Below are 15,902 nucleotides of genomic sequence, written 5' to 3' on the forward strand. Positions count from 1 at the left end.
TTCTAGGTTAGGGTGGTTAGATTCTTTGTTTTGCGAATTGACATATTTTGTTGCTTAGTGTGAATGCTATACTACCATGACTATATAACCTTCTTTTGGTTCCTTTGATGGGGAATGAGAGAAGGAAAAATTCTAGGAGTAGCATTGATGCTTATATTACGTGCTCTTTGGGCTAAAATTTCATCTATTATAAGGGAGATGGCAAGTACTATATTTTTAAAAAAAATTCTTAAAAACATGGGTGATGTTGTCAAAATGTTCTCAAGGTTGGTGATTGACTTCCAAGTAGCATCAACTTTGATTTTGATAAACTGGTGCATTGGATAGGCCAATCTTCGATTTGAAATTGATAATAATGATTCAACTATTTAGGGACTTGGCATACTCTAGTGGTACTTAAGGTAGTTGTTATCATATTGCTTGCTCTCATATTATTATGGTGGAATAATTCAAACAATGTTTGTCCTTTGGAAGTCCCTGTGATTTATGAATATGCCTTTTAATAGAGATCTTGTGTTGAGCACAACAATTTGAGTAATTCATGTGGGTATCATAGAACAAGTTGCACTTTTGGTTGATAAAAGAGAAATGAAGACTAAGGATTTAGAGTTGCCTAACTCGCTCAAATTTTGTGTTTGTGGTGGATAATATGAGCATTGGCATTTTGTTTACATAAGATCTTAAATTAGGTTTTTTAATCGGCTTACAATTTGTAGTAAGTTTCTTGTTGACTGAAGTTTCTAGGTTGAGCACTTCACACACAAACATAAATTTCAGTAAATACTAGGAGTTTAGATTTTGCTCATACGCATATGTTTTTTTAAACCCAAAAATATTATTGCACATGGTGCATTTGATATATGACTTTTTGATGTTTTCTCATGGCGTGATTTGATTAAACTTGGGGACTGTAGTTTTTAACCTAAAATATGTATATGATTCAAAAAGCAAGTTGGGTAGAGTTTTTCATGATACTTAGAAAAAGGTATATATGATGCTTTGCTCTCTTATAACTATCATATGCCATCTATTCATCGATATCTATTGGGTTTCAATTTCTGGAAATGATGGTGTTTAATATCGCTAAGCTGGAATGTACATATGTCTTAAACCATGTGAAGTTTTTGTGTGAGATGGCAATGGACTTTTTTAGAATATGGACAAAATGTTACAAGTATTTAGAATTGGCTATTCATGTGGATTTGGTTGAAGGTTTGGTTTACGATGCAAACCTACACTTGAAGACCTTTGCAAGAAACATAATGTTTAATTGCTTCATCAATTTCAAATTGGAACATTAGACTTACTATTCTAGCATAGGCTACTAGAAGCAATGATTGGACTCAAAGAAGAAAATGAAGAGTAATTCCAAAATAAATAAAGGATATCAAAATAAGTTGTCCTTCTATACTTTTTATATTTGCTTTTCTTGCTTATTAGTTTTATTATAAGTTTTGACACCGATAACAAGGGAAAGAGGTTGTTGGCACTTGTCTTAAGCCAATGCCACTATCTCGACGTGCTTGTGTCTCTTGGATAATGACAGGTAAGAGGTTCCTACCTTGGGATTACAGTAGCAACTACAACACTAGTTGTAGATCAATATCAATGGAATGGTTCCATCTGTTAAGATTGAGGAACGTCCTTGTAAACATTTTTGTGATAGTTATATATCAACTCAATGTATAATTATTTTCATTAGAAAAGTCTAATACTCCTTTTTATACGTATGTATTGTTTGGTCTAGTCCCAAACTTACACACAAACACACACATTTTTAAAATTATAAAAGCCTTACATTATTAAGACACACGTATACACATGTTAATTGTTGCACCACTTTTGTCATTTTCTTCAATAACACAAACTTAAGTGAACTTAAGTAACAAATATAGGATGGAACGACTCACTATATAATCATGCAATGAATATAAGATATTGGTCAAAATGTCAAAATGAATATTACAAATATGAACAAAAATATAAAACAAAATACATTGCAACCCTTTTTCTATTCAATCTGTAAATAATTTTTTGAAGTTTCGTAAATAATACTCCTTTGTAAGTAAAAATGTGACAATATTTGAAAGTAAAGATGTACCCACATGACAATTACTATTGGCTTCCTAAAATCTTTCCAACACATTCAACGTTACTTCCATTGATTAAATCAAAATAAGCAAAACGATTGATTGAATAATCACAACACATAAAGAGAGCAACATAGACACGAATCAAAACAGAAGACACCATACTGGGTACGAACCAGCCCCCTCAATCAACACTCTCCATCTCTGGCCATGGCTTTGCTACATTGCCACCCACCATAGCCGATGAAGCCCAATAATGGTATTAGAGCCCATGAGGGTGTTGGCGTTGCTAGGAGGAGCATATCAAAACACTGCTAGTAGGTGTGTCAAGCAAGGAGGTTGGCATCCCAAGGTGCCGCAGGAGGTCTGCATTCTAAAGCACGAGCTTCCTTGTGTTCGCATTCTGAAATGCTATCTAACAAAGGTGTTATCATGAACTCTAGGCAGTTCTGTTGCTACACGTTTTAACACTGCACTTGATGATAGCAATGACATGCAACAAAAGCCAACGTATAGGCCTTTTAAAACGGCAAACATCAGTTGTGGGCAAGTTTTGGCATATTGAAACGCTTTGCTAGGTGAAGGCAACGACACAATAGCAACCAAGCTCCACGGTGGACAACATACTTGCATTTCAAAACACATGTGTAGAGGTGGAATCATCGTTTTGCAATCCCAAGCAAACGTGCTCGTTTGACCTTGTTTGCCATTTTTCGCACCTATTAAAACGTTGAAGCCTCTATAACTTAGCAGTCATCCACTATAGCTTTGCTTGGCAGTTTAAAACACCATTTGTGGTGCATCCAAACCATCCAAGTGCTCCTCCAAATGCTATAGTAGTAGTGGTCCAAGGTGGGCCATATTCCACAGGTGGTGCTTCTGTCAATCGGTGGTTACCCCAAGCGGTGCAATAGAGCAAGTGAAACGGAGGTGTTTTTTCAACACGAGGATTTCAAGATGCTAAGTGGTCATGTTCATTGACTTTTCAACAGCTGCAAAGGAGAACAATCTTTCTCTTTTCTTGCAGATGGAGATTAACAAAGCATTGACGATTGTAAAAGACATAGCTCTAAGGAAGATTTTGTTTCAAGAACCATTCACTCGTCTAGTGGGAGATTTGGAGATCAATGCGGAGATTACGGCCTTGCATTGCGATAGTTAAAAGTGTTATCCAACCAATACAAAATCCATGTTTCATATGACGGCAAACCATGTTTTATGGAAGGAATCACTCCATTCGTGATGCGCTTGAGGACAACAACATAGAGCTTGTCAAATCTCACATAGACAATAAACTTGTTGGTCTACTAACCAAAGGTCTACCTTTTCGAGAATTTTGCACTTTGTTTATGCATATTAGGTAGAGATAAAGACTTTAGATACCTTGTACATATGTCCATGGCTTGCTTAAAGGCCAATGCAAGCTATGTATGCAGGTCCAGATTCTACATACCTTGTACATATTTCCTTAGCTTGCTTAAAGGCACATTGACCTTTAAATGGGAGATTGTTAGAATTAAACGTATTCGACTACCCAACTCATAATCTTACTAACCCTTTGTTATTCTTATCACAATACAATTGAATAAGGGAGCTATAGTGCTTGCTACATGAGCTCCACCCACACGTAGCCCCCATTTTGCTCCGCTCTCTCTCTCTCTCTCTCTCTCTCTCTCTCTCTCTCTCTCTCTCTCGTGCATCTACATTCTACCTTCATCGGTGGTACCATCAACAAATCTCATGCATTGCTTTCCTATAATGATGTGATGTTTAAATATTTTAAGCCACTATGTAGAGCACATTACAAAAATTTGGTAAGCATCTAGCTCAATGTGTCCCATCCATCATCAGATTACTAAATGACTCCATTGATAGTGTACAAAAAATAACAGCCCAAGGAACTTTTTCGCCATAAAAGATGCACCTTTCCGTGCAAGTCATAGCGATCAATGTGTACCACTTATTGAAGATTCTTATTCAAAAATTTGGGAGCATATTGGTAGTAGCAAACATTGAGGTTGAGGTGAGGGGATAAGTTACAATCTCACATTTCATGCATGTTAGGTTGAAATGATGGATTACCTCATTAACATATCAGCTAGATTGATCAGATATACTTTTGATCTTCATCTTAGCCATGGAAAGGAAGCATTACACCTGCCATACTTCATAGACTCAGGTAGAGGATAGGCCATATTTTCTTTGTCATTTCTACTCTTAGGATATTATTTATCGCACCAATCCTCCCTAACTATGTCTAAGCACCCAACAACGGACATTGGAAAATTTAAAGGACAGGTTGCCTCAAGCACGTCGTCTAGCTTGGCACCCAACCAAGCTCTCTTAATTAAGAAAAAGCGATAGTCCATTGTTCGATTTGGCTGTGTTTTGAGAAATCAATGTCATCCGAAGCAAGATTGCTTGTAACTATCACAACAAAATCAAGTTGCCATCAACTAGATTGATCAACCAAATAGTTACAATAGCCGCTCTTCCAATTAAACACCTACATTTATCTCTCCTCTTATATGTTCTATTGTTTTATACCATCTCTTTCACATGATTCATACAAAATTAAAACGTTACAAAGGTTAGGTCAAGGAACAAGAGGGAGCTTTATTGTAATGTGACCACATGCAAAAGTCTCTAAATCCATCACCTACACAAACAGACTCTAATTAGATATACTGATTAAGACTGCTTGTTTGAATTGTTCATGCATACAATCATTTTGGCTATTTGAGTAAACTATGCAGATGTACTGAGGGCATCTTTTGGTTTAAGCAACACTTCAGAGTTGAGGCTCAAGTCTACACCGACAAGGGTCCAACTGTGGTACTGTGCGTGCTAAAAACAAGGCGAAGCTTCATACAAGCATTTTAAAACAAAATTAAAGTCCATGTCATCCTTGAAAGCACCCATTCACTAACACAGGAAAAAAAAAGTACTCACTACCTTTTCCTCTAGGGCATGTTTTAACATGCCAGAAAGGGACTCGTCTCAAATTTAGTAGCAGACTTGCCACGACCCAAAATTGGTCCCATGAGATCTCTTAATCAATTGCAAACGACACTCCTGCCAACCATATCACAAACAATCTATAAAACTACCTCCTTTCACAGAGGCAGTTTTTGGCCATGCACTAAGGTTGTTCCAGAATGGCGCGCACATGATTCATCGAAAGACTTGGAATACAGGCACTCACCAACTGATTCAATAATATGCACATCACGACTTTTCAGACTTCGATATTTTGGCCATCCATGCAACAAAATTGCCTTTTCTTGAAACTCTGGAGCCAGTTGATGACTTGATTCTCGCAGCTGATCATGAAGAATGTGTTGGTGAGACTCCAAAGAGTCTAAGCTCTGAGTTTGAAGTACTAATTTCATCAGCATCTTTCCCCATAAAGACCTTTTGTGTGTATACATTATTAATCAAGGTATCAAAATGAACGAACCACATCAAACGCTTTGGCCAACCACAACGTAACAGTAATGATATCAAAACTACATTGAAGTTATTTCACTCATTTATAACTTGTATGGAAACTAGTACAAGAGAAGGATTGCTTTCGCAAGAGTTTATGCTGATGGTGCTGCCGACTTGGTTGACTTCACAGCCAGTTCTGACAAACACAATTCAAGCAAGTTTTTGACTGGATAAAGCTTTGCCACCTGCAGGTCACTCAGAAAATCAGCCCGTCGATACTCTCTGTGCGGCTTACTTCCACAACTTCTTTAGCGACATATTTTTCTCAGTCTCCTTCTTCATGACTTTCGCAACTGCCATGTCAAAATCTTCCTGAGTCACATGTACCCGCCGTTCTCTCAATGCAAACATGCCAGCTTCTGTGCAGACAGACTGTCGGATGCCAAACACACGAATCTCATTAGTCTCTTTACCTTCGAAAAATCATCTTTAGACTAATTAGAAACAGCTACGTCAGTACCTTCAATTCTGCACCCGATGCACCAGTCATTTTCTCTGCAATTTTCTTCAGGTCTATTCCTCGCATGAGGTTCATCCTACGCGAGTGGATTTTCAGAATATCGAAACGTGACTGCAACACAACAAAAAAGGGGGAAACTGTAAACAGTGGTCAACCAGCCAGCCAGAGTGCAGGTGGGGAAGAGAGAGAGAGATTATTTGAGAGGCAAGCTTTACTTTGAGGACAGATCAAAAAATACACCTTGGTTACATCTTCTCGGCATCCATGCCATAAGGGGGGGTTTTCGTGGGAGGGGGGGGGGGGGGGAGAGAGAGAGAGAGAGAGAGAGAGAGAGAGAGAGCTGTGTTTTGGAGTATAAAACCAAGCTCCTCTCAGACTCCTTTATGGATGGCCAATGCATAAAACGCAGGAAAGAGCAAAACGAAACATGAAGTAAAAATCATTTCACCAGCACTGACAATCATGTATGCCAAATGCAGTCAGCATTCGAACACCCATCTCAGAACCGAAGGACTGATCAAAAACAAAGTTTGTTCACCAGCACTGTGTACGAGGAGTTTTAAGTACCTCTTCGGTAGGATTGGGAAACTCGATCTTCCTGTCAATACGACCTGGCCGAAGAAGGGCTTGATCGAGGATATCAATTCTGTTGGTGGCCATCAAAACCTGTACATATCTGATGTGTGAAACTGCACTTCAAAAGCCTAAAAAGCTACTTTGGCGAAAGACCGGTACAGACCTTGATTTTGTTGGAGGCCTCAAACCCATCTAGCTGGTTGAGAAGCTCGAGCATAGTCCGTTGTACTTCACTATCCCCATTACCATTCCCCGACTCCATTCTAGCTGACCCTATGCTATCAATCTCATCCATAAAAATAATGGAAGGAGCATGCTCTCTGCAACAACACCAAATGATGAGGGGGATTATGTATTTTTTTCAGAGCACCCGTTACAATCACCATCAATACATGGCACCATAGAACTCGTAAAAATTAACATGCAGCTAAAACTTCCTGATTTGAAATCCTTGATAGCCAAATTTTATGGAGGACCAAGAAAAACAATCCCCCCCCCCCCCCCCCCCCCAAAAAAAAAAAAAGTAAAATCCAAAACCCAACAAAAAACTCACGAAGCTGTGACTTTGAAAAAGGAAACTTGTCAATGATCCATACCTCGCCATCACAAAGAGTTCACGAACCATTCGCGAACCCTCTCCGATATATTTCTGTACAAGCTCTGAGCCTGAGACTCTAATGAAGGTACACTCTGTGTGATGAGCCACAGCTCTTGCAAGAAGGGTCTTTCCTGTGCCAGGTGGTCCATACAAGAGCACACCCTGCAATCAGAAACAGAAATGTTGGTCGTGCTAGTGCAAGAGCTACACAAATTGAACCAGATGTGTAAGAACTACATAAATCAATCCACAACCCTGTGTACCTTGGGTTGAGCTATACCAAGGCTCTCAAAGAGCTCGGGATGCTTAATAGGCAGCTCGATAACCTACAAAACAATAAAGCTCAAATGTTGTCAACGTAGGCAACAGGTTCATGGCACTTCATGCACATAAACACTGCATCAGGCCAAAGCAAGTAAAAAACAGGTTACAATTGACCACAAAAAAAGGGAACAAAGCCAATCAGCATTTATAAAACCCCCTGGTCATTGTTGACAGCTTATTGTAATCAAATTTAGTACAGAGCTGCAAAGATTTTCGACCAATACTCAATACATATAATCATATATAACGCCTAGAAACACACAATAAAACAATAGACACCATGAATGTGTGTGCAATGTGCATGTGGCTGCAGATGAGTGTGCCTATGTACATACGTATGCATCATTACATTAAACAGAATACATATAATATGTCATTGTCAGCTCACAAATTTCTGTTCTGCGCTCACTTAAGAGCAGACTCTATTACTTGAAATGAAAATAACAAGGAAAATACCATTTGTTTTACCTACAAATGCATATCCAAAGGTCAAAACTTAATAAACTAATTTCTAAAAGATGGGCTTAATCATTGCACAAAACACATAATCATTTGTTTTACCTACAAATGCAGATACCTGTATAAAGTCATAAGGTCAAAAGTTATAACTGAATTTCTAAAAAAAGGGCTTAACCGTTGCACCTTTTTTTTTAAAGTGCGCAAAAGATTAGTTTGGTTTTAGTATTTTATATTCTTAAAAACCGCAATTTCTTAGATAGGAGTTGAGCAAAACAAAAAGCAGAAGAGATGATAATCTTACTTTGAATGAAAATCATACCATCAACTCCATTTTAATGTAACAAGTATGTAAATACTGTATGGCACCCCCCTTCTTGCCTCTGGTAGGCGTTAGGGACTGAAGGCTGTTTTGTGGCTGTGCCTGGCCAGTGTGAACATTCCAGCCATGTTTAGTTCAGGGTTTTGTCTTGGTTCAATGGCCATGTAGGCTCCTGTAGCCCTAAACTATTTTTCCCCAGTAATTCCCCTGCCATAGGGCCTGGGGAAATGGTTTCTGGCAATTATCCCTAGTTCAGGGTCCTTTTGCCAGGTCGTGGGGCTGGTAGACTAGGTCGGCAGTTGATGGGAAGGACCTATGTATAGGCCCCTGGGGGAGTTGCTTTTAGGCATGCAAACTAGCCCCAAAGAGGGGGCGCCCTTCTGTGGGTGCCCTGGTGGGCACCAGTTCGAAGCCCACAGACAGCAGGCCCGGGGGGGGGGGGGGGATACGCAGCCTAGCATTTTTTAGCAGCTAGATATGAGCAGCAGTAGGAGAGGCACACAGCAAGAGATCTCCAGTCAGAAACCCCAGAGGTTCTTCCACCCATGTGGCAATCAGTTCTCCATGCACCCGGTACAACAGTCCAAGATGTGATGATCCTCAAGGCACGTATTTCTTTCCTAGAAGGAGATCTAGACTTGTTGTCCTTGTGCTTGCTCAATGCTTTCCTAGTTACATGTGCAGCAGCAGTTTGCATTGTCAGTAGCAGTCACAGTTGTGTACCTCGGGTCATCCATTGAGCATGTCAGATCTATGCCGGACCACCCTTGGTCACTTGTATGAGCAGCCAGTTATCAGCATGGAGAGCCTCTCTCTCAAAGAGAGAGAGAGAGAGAGAGAGAGAGAGAGAGAGATTGTGAAACGCAGAAAGCTTTTGCTTTATTTAAAGGCTTTTGATTTTTACTAGCTTTTGGGGCTCTGCTTTTAGCATCCCTTGTATTCTTTAAATAAGCAGGTAAGGCCTCATAACTCAGAGCATCTGGACGCAAAGTCTAAGTGTGAGCGCCTACCCGCACTCTTGTACTTTGAACACAGATTAATAAATAAAGAAATACCGAAAGGGGCGCCAGTCTTTGGGGCCAATATCTCTATGCACGGAACTCCACCGGGCCAGTGTCGAAACAATTGTGAACTGTGAACTGTTTTGAAGTGATTACTTGTGCTGTTGCGGTAGATTCTCGACTTGGAGTGTCCAAGTCTGTTACATTGGTTGCATCATCAGTTTTCGGGCAATCACGTGCACTCAGCTTTACATGTGGTTGCAATGGCACGCTCAAAGGCTTACCATCGACCATAATAACCCTATCAAGTACCTTTTCAATGTACTTTTCTTGAGAGAAAAAAAGCAGTTTTTGTTGTCCATCTCTCCTTATGCACATGCCCAAAATATGTTCAGTTGAACCCGAATCTTTCATTGCAAAAGCTAAATTCATGTGGTTTTTTAGAGTGTCAAGAGTGCTCTTGTCCTTCCTGACTAACAGCATGTCATTCACATACAATACAAGAATCACTCGGCTGCTTTCCACATCTCTTTTGATGTATAGACAGTGATCTGCATGGCTACGTTTGAACCCATGTTTAAGTATAAAAGTGTCAAACTTTTTTTACCATTGTCTAGAAGCTTATTTCAGCCCATACACACTTCTTTTGAGCATATATACAAGCTCTTTCTGCCAGAATGACAACACCTTCCGACTACATCATGTACAACTCTTCTTCAAGATCACCATGCAAGAATGCTATCTTTACATCCATTTGATCCATCTTCATATCCAAGATAACAACGAGAGAAAAAAGAACACGAAGGGTAGTCATTTTCACAACTAGAGAAAACACCTCCTAAAAATCAATGCCTGCCTCTTGCGCATATCCTTTGGCAACAAGCCTAGCTTTGTATTTGGGTTTTCCATTGACAGTTTTGATTTTGTACACCCACTTCTTAAGAATGGCTTTCCTACCTTTGGGTAACTTAACCACATACCAAGTATCATTGACATGCAATGCCTTGATTTCTTTCTGCATAGCCAGCTCCCACTTACTCTTAGAATCACATGACATGGCCTCTTTATATGTAAGAATCTCTCCCTCATCTGTCAGCATAATGAATTGCAAAGAGGGGTGAAATCTCCGCACCCAACGATCTACATTATTTGGCGTAGATCAAGAGGGACGACATCATCATCATTTATGGGTCGTTGTACATCATTTTCAGCCCTATTTTCAACATGTTCTCTTAGCTGCGAATCGCCGCCAGGTGCATGAAATCATTGTCCGACGTCTTTTGGCTCAATAACCACTGGCTCATTGAGAGTTTCGGGCCTTTGTGGTGCATCCTGAGGCTCAATTTCAAAAGTGATAGGTGGCTATACATGCTGAAATTTGACCTTTTAGAGTCAACATCAGAGGCAACATTGTTTTTAAGCAGCTTTGCCTCATTAAATACAACATCTCGGCTATGTATAACCCTTCGAAGTTGAGATAGCCATACTCTATAGCCCATTTCCCCTTCATCCCATGAAGATTCCTTTCATGGACTTAGCATCAAGCTTGCTCCTCAACTCGGGCCTTACATGCACAAATGCCTCACAACCAAAAATGCGTAAGTGGTCAAATGAAGCGAGTTTGCCAAACCAAACCTCTTCAAGGGTGCCAGCTTTCAACAAAGTGTGGGGTGAACGATTGCAAATACGAACTGTAGTTTTAAGCGCCTCCCCCCAAAATCCTTGAGGAAGATAGGCAGTAGACAACATGCATTGGACCCTTTCACACAATGTCCTGTTATATCTCTCAACCACACCATTAGACGAAGGACTATAAGGAGCTACATTTCTCTTGGCAAAACTTAACAAATTCAGCAAATGTGAACTCACCCCTATTGTCTATACGCAGGCATTTCAGCTTTCTACCTGTTTGGGTAGTCACAAATGCATGGAAAATTTTCAAAGAAGCAAAGGTGGCACTTTTATTCATGAGCAAATCAACCCAAATTTTCCTGGAGAAATCATCAACAAAGGAAACAAATACGCAACACCACCCATACTCGTTACAGGCATGCTACACATCAGAATGTACAAGATCAAGACGATCAGATTTGCAAGATACACTAATAAGAATTTCTCACTTGCTTTCCATATTGGCATTCATTACAAAAATCAAGCTTTAAGCCCTTAGTATCAACACGAGAAGAAAGAACATCAAGTCCTTTATGGCTCATATGGCCTAATGTTTTGTGTCAAAGCTCCAAGTGAGACCCGATCTCTATTATAGCAACAAACTTGCCTAACAAAGCTTTGCAATGCAAGAAATAAAGCGTCCCCTTCTTTGTGCCCTTAACAATTTGCATAGCACCTTTTATGAGCTTCCAAGTACCAACACTGAAAATGGTGTTACAACCATGCATATCAAGTTGTCCAACAAAGAGCAGACTCTTCTCGATGCCAGGAACATATCTGACATCATGCAAAACAACCATTATCAAGGGCCAAATGAATAGTGCCTATTCCATCAATCGTGCAAGCATGATTAGTTCCAAGATAAACTTTACCATAATTGCCTACATCGAAAATGGCAAAACACTCCCGAGATGGAGTCACATCAAAAGAGGCACTTGAGTCCACTATCCACGACTGGGACAAGCCATCCCTCATAGACAGTAAAGCGTCAATGACAACACCCTTGGTGATCTATATGTATTGTGCATGATAAATGTTAGGTGCAACGGAAGTGTATGTTGAACTTTGCTCAAGATGAGTGCTCCAAACTGTGCTCAAGGTTCCTTTTTACTTAGGGAAGGGAGAGCCTTCCGTTCTTTATTGAGAGAGTGCAAGTGATCACAAACAAAGTGGACAAACACTGTGAATGAAGGTGCTGAGACTGAGAGATAGAGAGAGAAGAATACGACACCAGGAAGTTGTAGAACCCTCCTCCAAGGGCCCTTCTCTCGATAGCGAGAGAAGTCTATTTTATTGATTGCACAATCTGGTACAAGATGCTGACGCAAATCTAGGTGATGCTATGTCGAAGCGGACGATGCTAAGGCTGAAAACTGAGTGTTATGAAGACGGCGCTGACGACGACGACTGGCTGAATTGGCTTCTTTCCGGTTGTTCCTTATCGGCCGAATCACTGTGGCAAAACGCTGTCTTGCTGATCCAAAAACGTTGATTTCTGCAGGTATAAAACACCGAAGTGTTGGTCCAAGGGTCGCCACCGTGCAGGGCTGAAAACGTTGGTTTAAGGCTATCCAAAACGCTGGTCTAGAGGCTATCCAAACGCCAGGTCTATGTGGCGGAAAACGCTGTTATGCTTGCTTGAAAACGCTGGTGCTGCTACTTGAAAAACGTTGGATTCTACTGCTTGAAAATGTTGGTTGTCTGTGCTGGCCTTCAATGCTGAAAACGCTGGGGGTTCTATGGGGGAATCTTGCTTGAGAAGGTGCTCCAGATGACCTACTGCACTAGGTGCATGTTGCTCTCCTTCCTCCTCCTGCCAGAAATGCTAGCATTAGGGTTTCCTTATATATTGCTTTAGTCATTTTGCCCTACCCAATTCCCAAAAGAAGTCACTTAAAAATAATAAGTGAAAAATGTCAAAAATAGGGCAAAAAGGTCTAATGCACTGGAAAATGCTCTTGATAGATTCTGATGGATTCTGATGGTAATGTTGATGATCATGCTGTGTGCAACCAGAGGATATGCATCTACTCTAAGTGCCTGGGCATGCACGGTCTGTGAACAGACTCACAAAAGTGTCAAAACACTTCCTATTCTAGACTGACTTAACTGAATTGAACCCTGGTCATGATGTAGCTTATCCACAGATACATAGGGTTGGATGTGTCACATGACATCCCCTCCTTTTCAAAGTGAGGTACTGGTACCGAACTGTATGGCGTGGAGGGAGATCGCCAACAGGGTCTCGAATCCCGAAAAGGACTCTTCGCCGGCCCACTCTGACGCTTGCTTCTTTGGGCCGCCCCGAAAGCGACACAAAGTCATTTGTAGCTCCTTCAATGCTTCAACTTCGTCTATAGTTATGCGTCTAGGATGAAAATTCCTAAAACCACTTCCAACACAAAAACATGAACATACCCATTCCATGTAAAGTGACTGGAAAAAACTTCGTCTTCTATAAAGACCGTGCATGCAATGTAGATGAACAAATAGACGAAGTGCCAACCCGTTCACCACACACACGCAAACAATGAGATCGAATCTTGTGTTTCTTATCTAAATCAATTGACTGTGGCAAAACACAATGGAAATGCCAATACTTGATGCTCAATCTTTCTTGCGCTCTTTCTATGGCTGTGTCATGCCAAGGAAAAGACATGGAATGTGACTTCCTTGAATGCATACTTTTCAGCTTGTCATGAGAAATCCGCATACATCCGTGCTCATTCATGAGCGAATCATGCTCAGCGTACAATATGTCATGCCTGTCAAAAGGGATCACATAAAGACGGTGACTAAAATACAAGAAAGCATCACGAATGAAACACTCGAACAATGCGTGTTGACTAATCATTTGAACACATAAAACTTCTTGTGAGGGTTCTTTGGACCTAGGCTCGAGAGCCAAGATCGGTTCTTCTTGATCGATCCAATCTTCCTATGGGGGTTCTATGGACCTCGACTCGAGAGTCAAGATCGGTTCTTCGTGATTGATCGAATCTGCAACGAGGTTAGCTTCACTAGACAAAGTATCAACTAACCCATCATTCTTGTGAACAATCACATCTTTTTCTTACAAATCATCATGCTTGTGAGTAATCACATCTTGATCATGCAAATCATCATGCTTGTGATTATCATTCAAATCTTGTGTATCATGCTTCGGAAAAGAAGAGACTGAGAGAGTCACCTTCTCCTGAATCCTTTCAATCTTCGCCGGCACATTAGAAATGAGAGATGGAGAATGAACAACTTGCTCTCCACGAATGACAAGAAGAGAGTCACTTTTGGCATTGAAAATGAGCGTATTTTCCGCCCAATCAATGAGAGCGTTATGCTCACAAAACCATCGAATTCCCAAAAGCATATCACATCCTGAAAGAGGAGAGACTACAAATTTTCTGCGGAAGGACACTTGTTGAACAGTGAACAAAACATCAAGGCACTCTTGCGTGATGAGAGAGTCCATTCCAGGAGAGAAGCCAGACACCTCGAAAGGTGTCTTGCGAACCTCCAAGCGGACTCTTTCGACAAGAGAGTCACTAATCAAATCATGCATACTGCCTGGGTCAAACAATATGGCAAAACGTTGACCATTCACATGACCATAACACTTAATGAGAGACTCATCAATGGGAGGATCATGAGAGACTTGGGTCACACTCGTGTTCTCATTTATTGCATTGGCAGAGGAAGTGGGTTCTGTGGGTGCTTTAGATTCATTCGATTCAAGCTTAGGACATGTTCTTTTTATGTGACCCTTGATGTGACAATGAAAACAACGACCTTACTTAGAATAAGTGCTTTGCTCTTCCGATGTGATGTATCCAACTAAAATTCCTTGTTCTACCTTTTCAATTGGAGTGAGCTTAGGTTCAGCAATTGTGTTAACCTTACCTTTAGGTTCACTTTGAGAGTTCTTTTCTAAATTCTAAGAGACTATTGGAAGATTGGTTAGAAGAGTTACCGTTCTTACCAGTCTTACCGTTCTTATTGTTCTGAGGGTTCTGCGAAGTCTGAGAGGTACTTGTCGAAGTCTTGTTTTCCTTAGGCATTCCCTTATTGTGCTTCATCTCCTATGCGAGAGCAATCCCTACCACCTTGTTGAGATCGATTGGATTGAGCACCTCGACATCATACTTGATATACTCGTCCAATCCATAAAGAAACGCCTCTTTGCGCGCCGCATCCGATTTGCGTAATTGAGTGTCGAGCTGCCAAGGTAGTTTTCGTTCGTCGAACGGAACCTGTCGTTCCGTCCAACCGGACCCGTCCTGTCTCGTTCGTTCCGTCCGGTCAAAATTTTCGACAGTTTATGACCGTTGGCAGTTTTTGGACCGTTTGCAACGTCCACTGTGTAGGCCTTTTGGAGCCCTTTACGGGCAGTTTTGAAGCCATTGCCATGGGCCATTGCCCAATGCCCATTGGCAATTGCTCACATGCTCTTCCTCTAGGCTCTTCCTATTTAAGCAACTTTTCCCCTTTGTTATCCAACACAACCTACAACTACAAGCTACATTGTACAAGCTCTAGCCCTAAGCCTCTCAATGCTCTAGCCTCTCATCATCCAAGTGCTTCCATTGAAGCTCTCAAGTGGGCTCAAGCTCTCGAGTCTCCATTGGGTCTACCGTCTCTCTCCTTCAAGCTCCCTTGGGTGACGGGTCTCTCCTCCAAGCTTCCTTGGGTCTCTCTCTCTCCCACTCTCTCTCTCTCTCCCTCTCTCTCTCTCTCTAATCTATTGATACATCATACATCATACTAGTAGCTACTAGCTACATACGACATAATGCCGCCTCCTCTTCATGAAGCCTTTGAGAAGCATTGCCGATATTTTGAGCGGGTGGGGGGCAAGCAAAACTCTTGCAAGTGGTGGTGCAAATATTGCCCAAAAGGTATGACCTCTTCCGTCACC

At 41.0% G+C, this 15,902-nt stretch overlaps 1 protein-coding gene across 1 annotated transcript in view; it reads right to left on the reverse strand.

Moving 5' to 3' along the window:
• Positions 1 to 5,489: 5,489 nt before the first annotated feature.
• Positions 5,490 to 15,902, reverse strand: part of LOC147417687 (26S proteasome regulatory subunit 8 homolog A) — a 37,654-nt gene continuing 27,241 nt past the window's right edge. The window contains exons 4-9 of the mRNA XM_086506591.1: positions 7,480 to 7,542; positions 7,215 to 7,378; positions 6,782 to 6,938; positions 6,610 to 6,708; positions 6,043 to 6,153; positions 5,490 to 5,954 (exon numbers count right to left, since the gene is read on the reverse strand). Coding sequence (XP_086362717.1) covers positions 5,814 to 5,954; positions 6,043 to 6,153; positions 6,610 to 6,708; positions 6,782 to 6,938; positions 7,215 to 7,378; positions 7,480 to 7,542 — 735 coding nt within the window. The 3' untranslated portion in view covers positions 5,490 to 5,813. The remainder of the gene's footprint in view (positions 5,955 to 6,042; positions 6,154 to 6,609; positions 6,709 to 6,781; positions 6,939 to 7,214; positions 7,379 to 7,479; positions 7,543 to 15,902) is intronic.

The sequence above is a fragment of the Adiantum capillus-veneris genome, chromosome 30 (assembly GCF_014529385.1).
Source record: "Adiantum capillus-veneris isolate H3 chromosome 30, ASM1452938v2, whole genome shotgun sequence".
NCBI lineage: Eukaryota > Viridiplantae > Streptophyta > Polypodiopsida > Polypodiales > Pteridaceae > Adiantum > Adiantum capillus-veneris.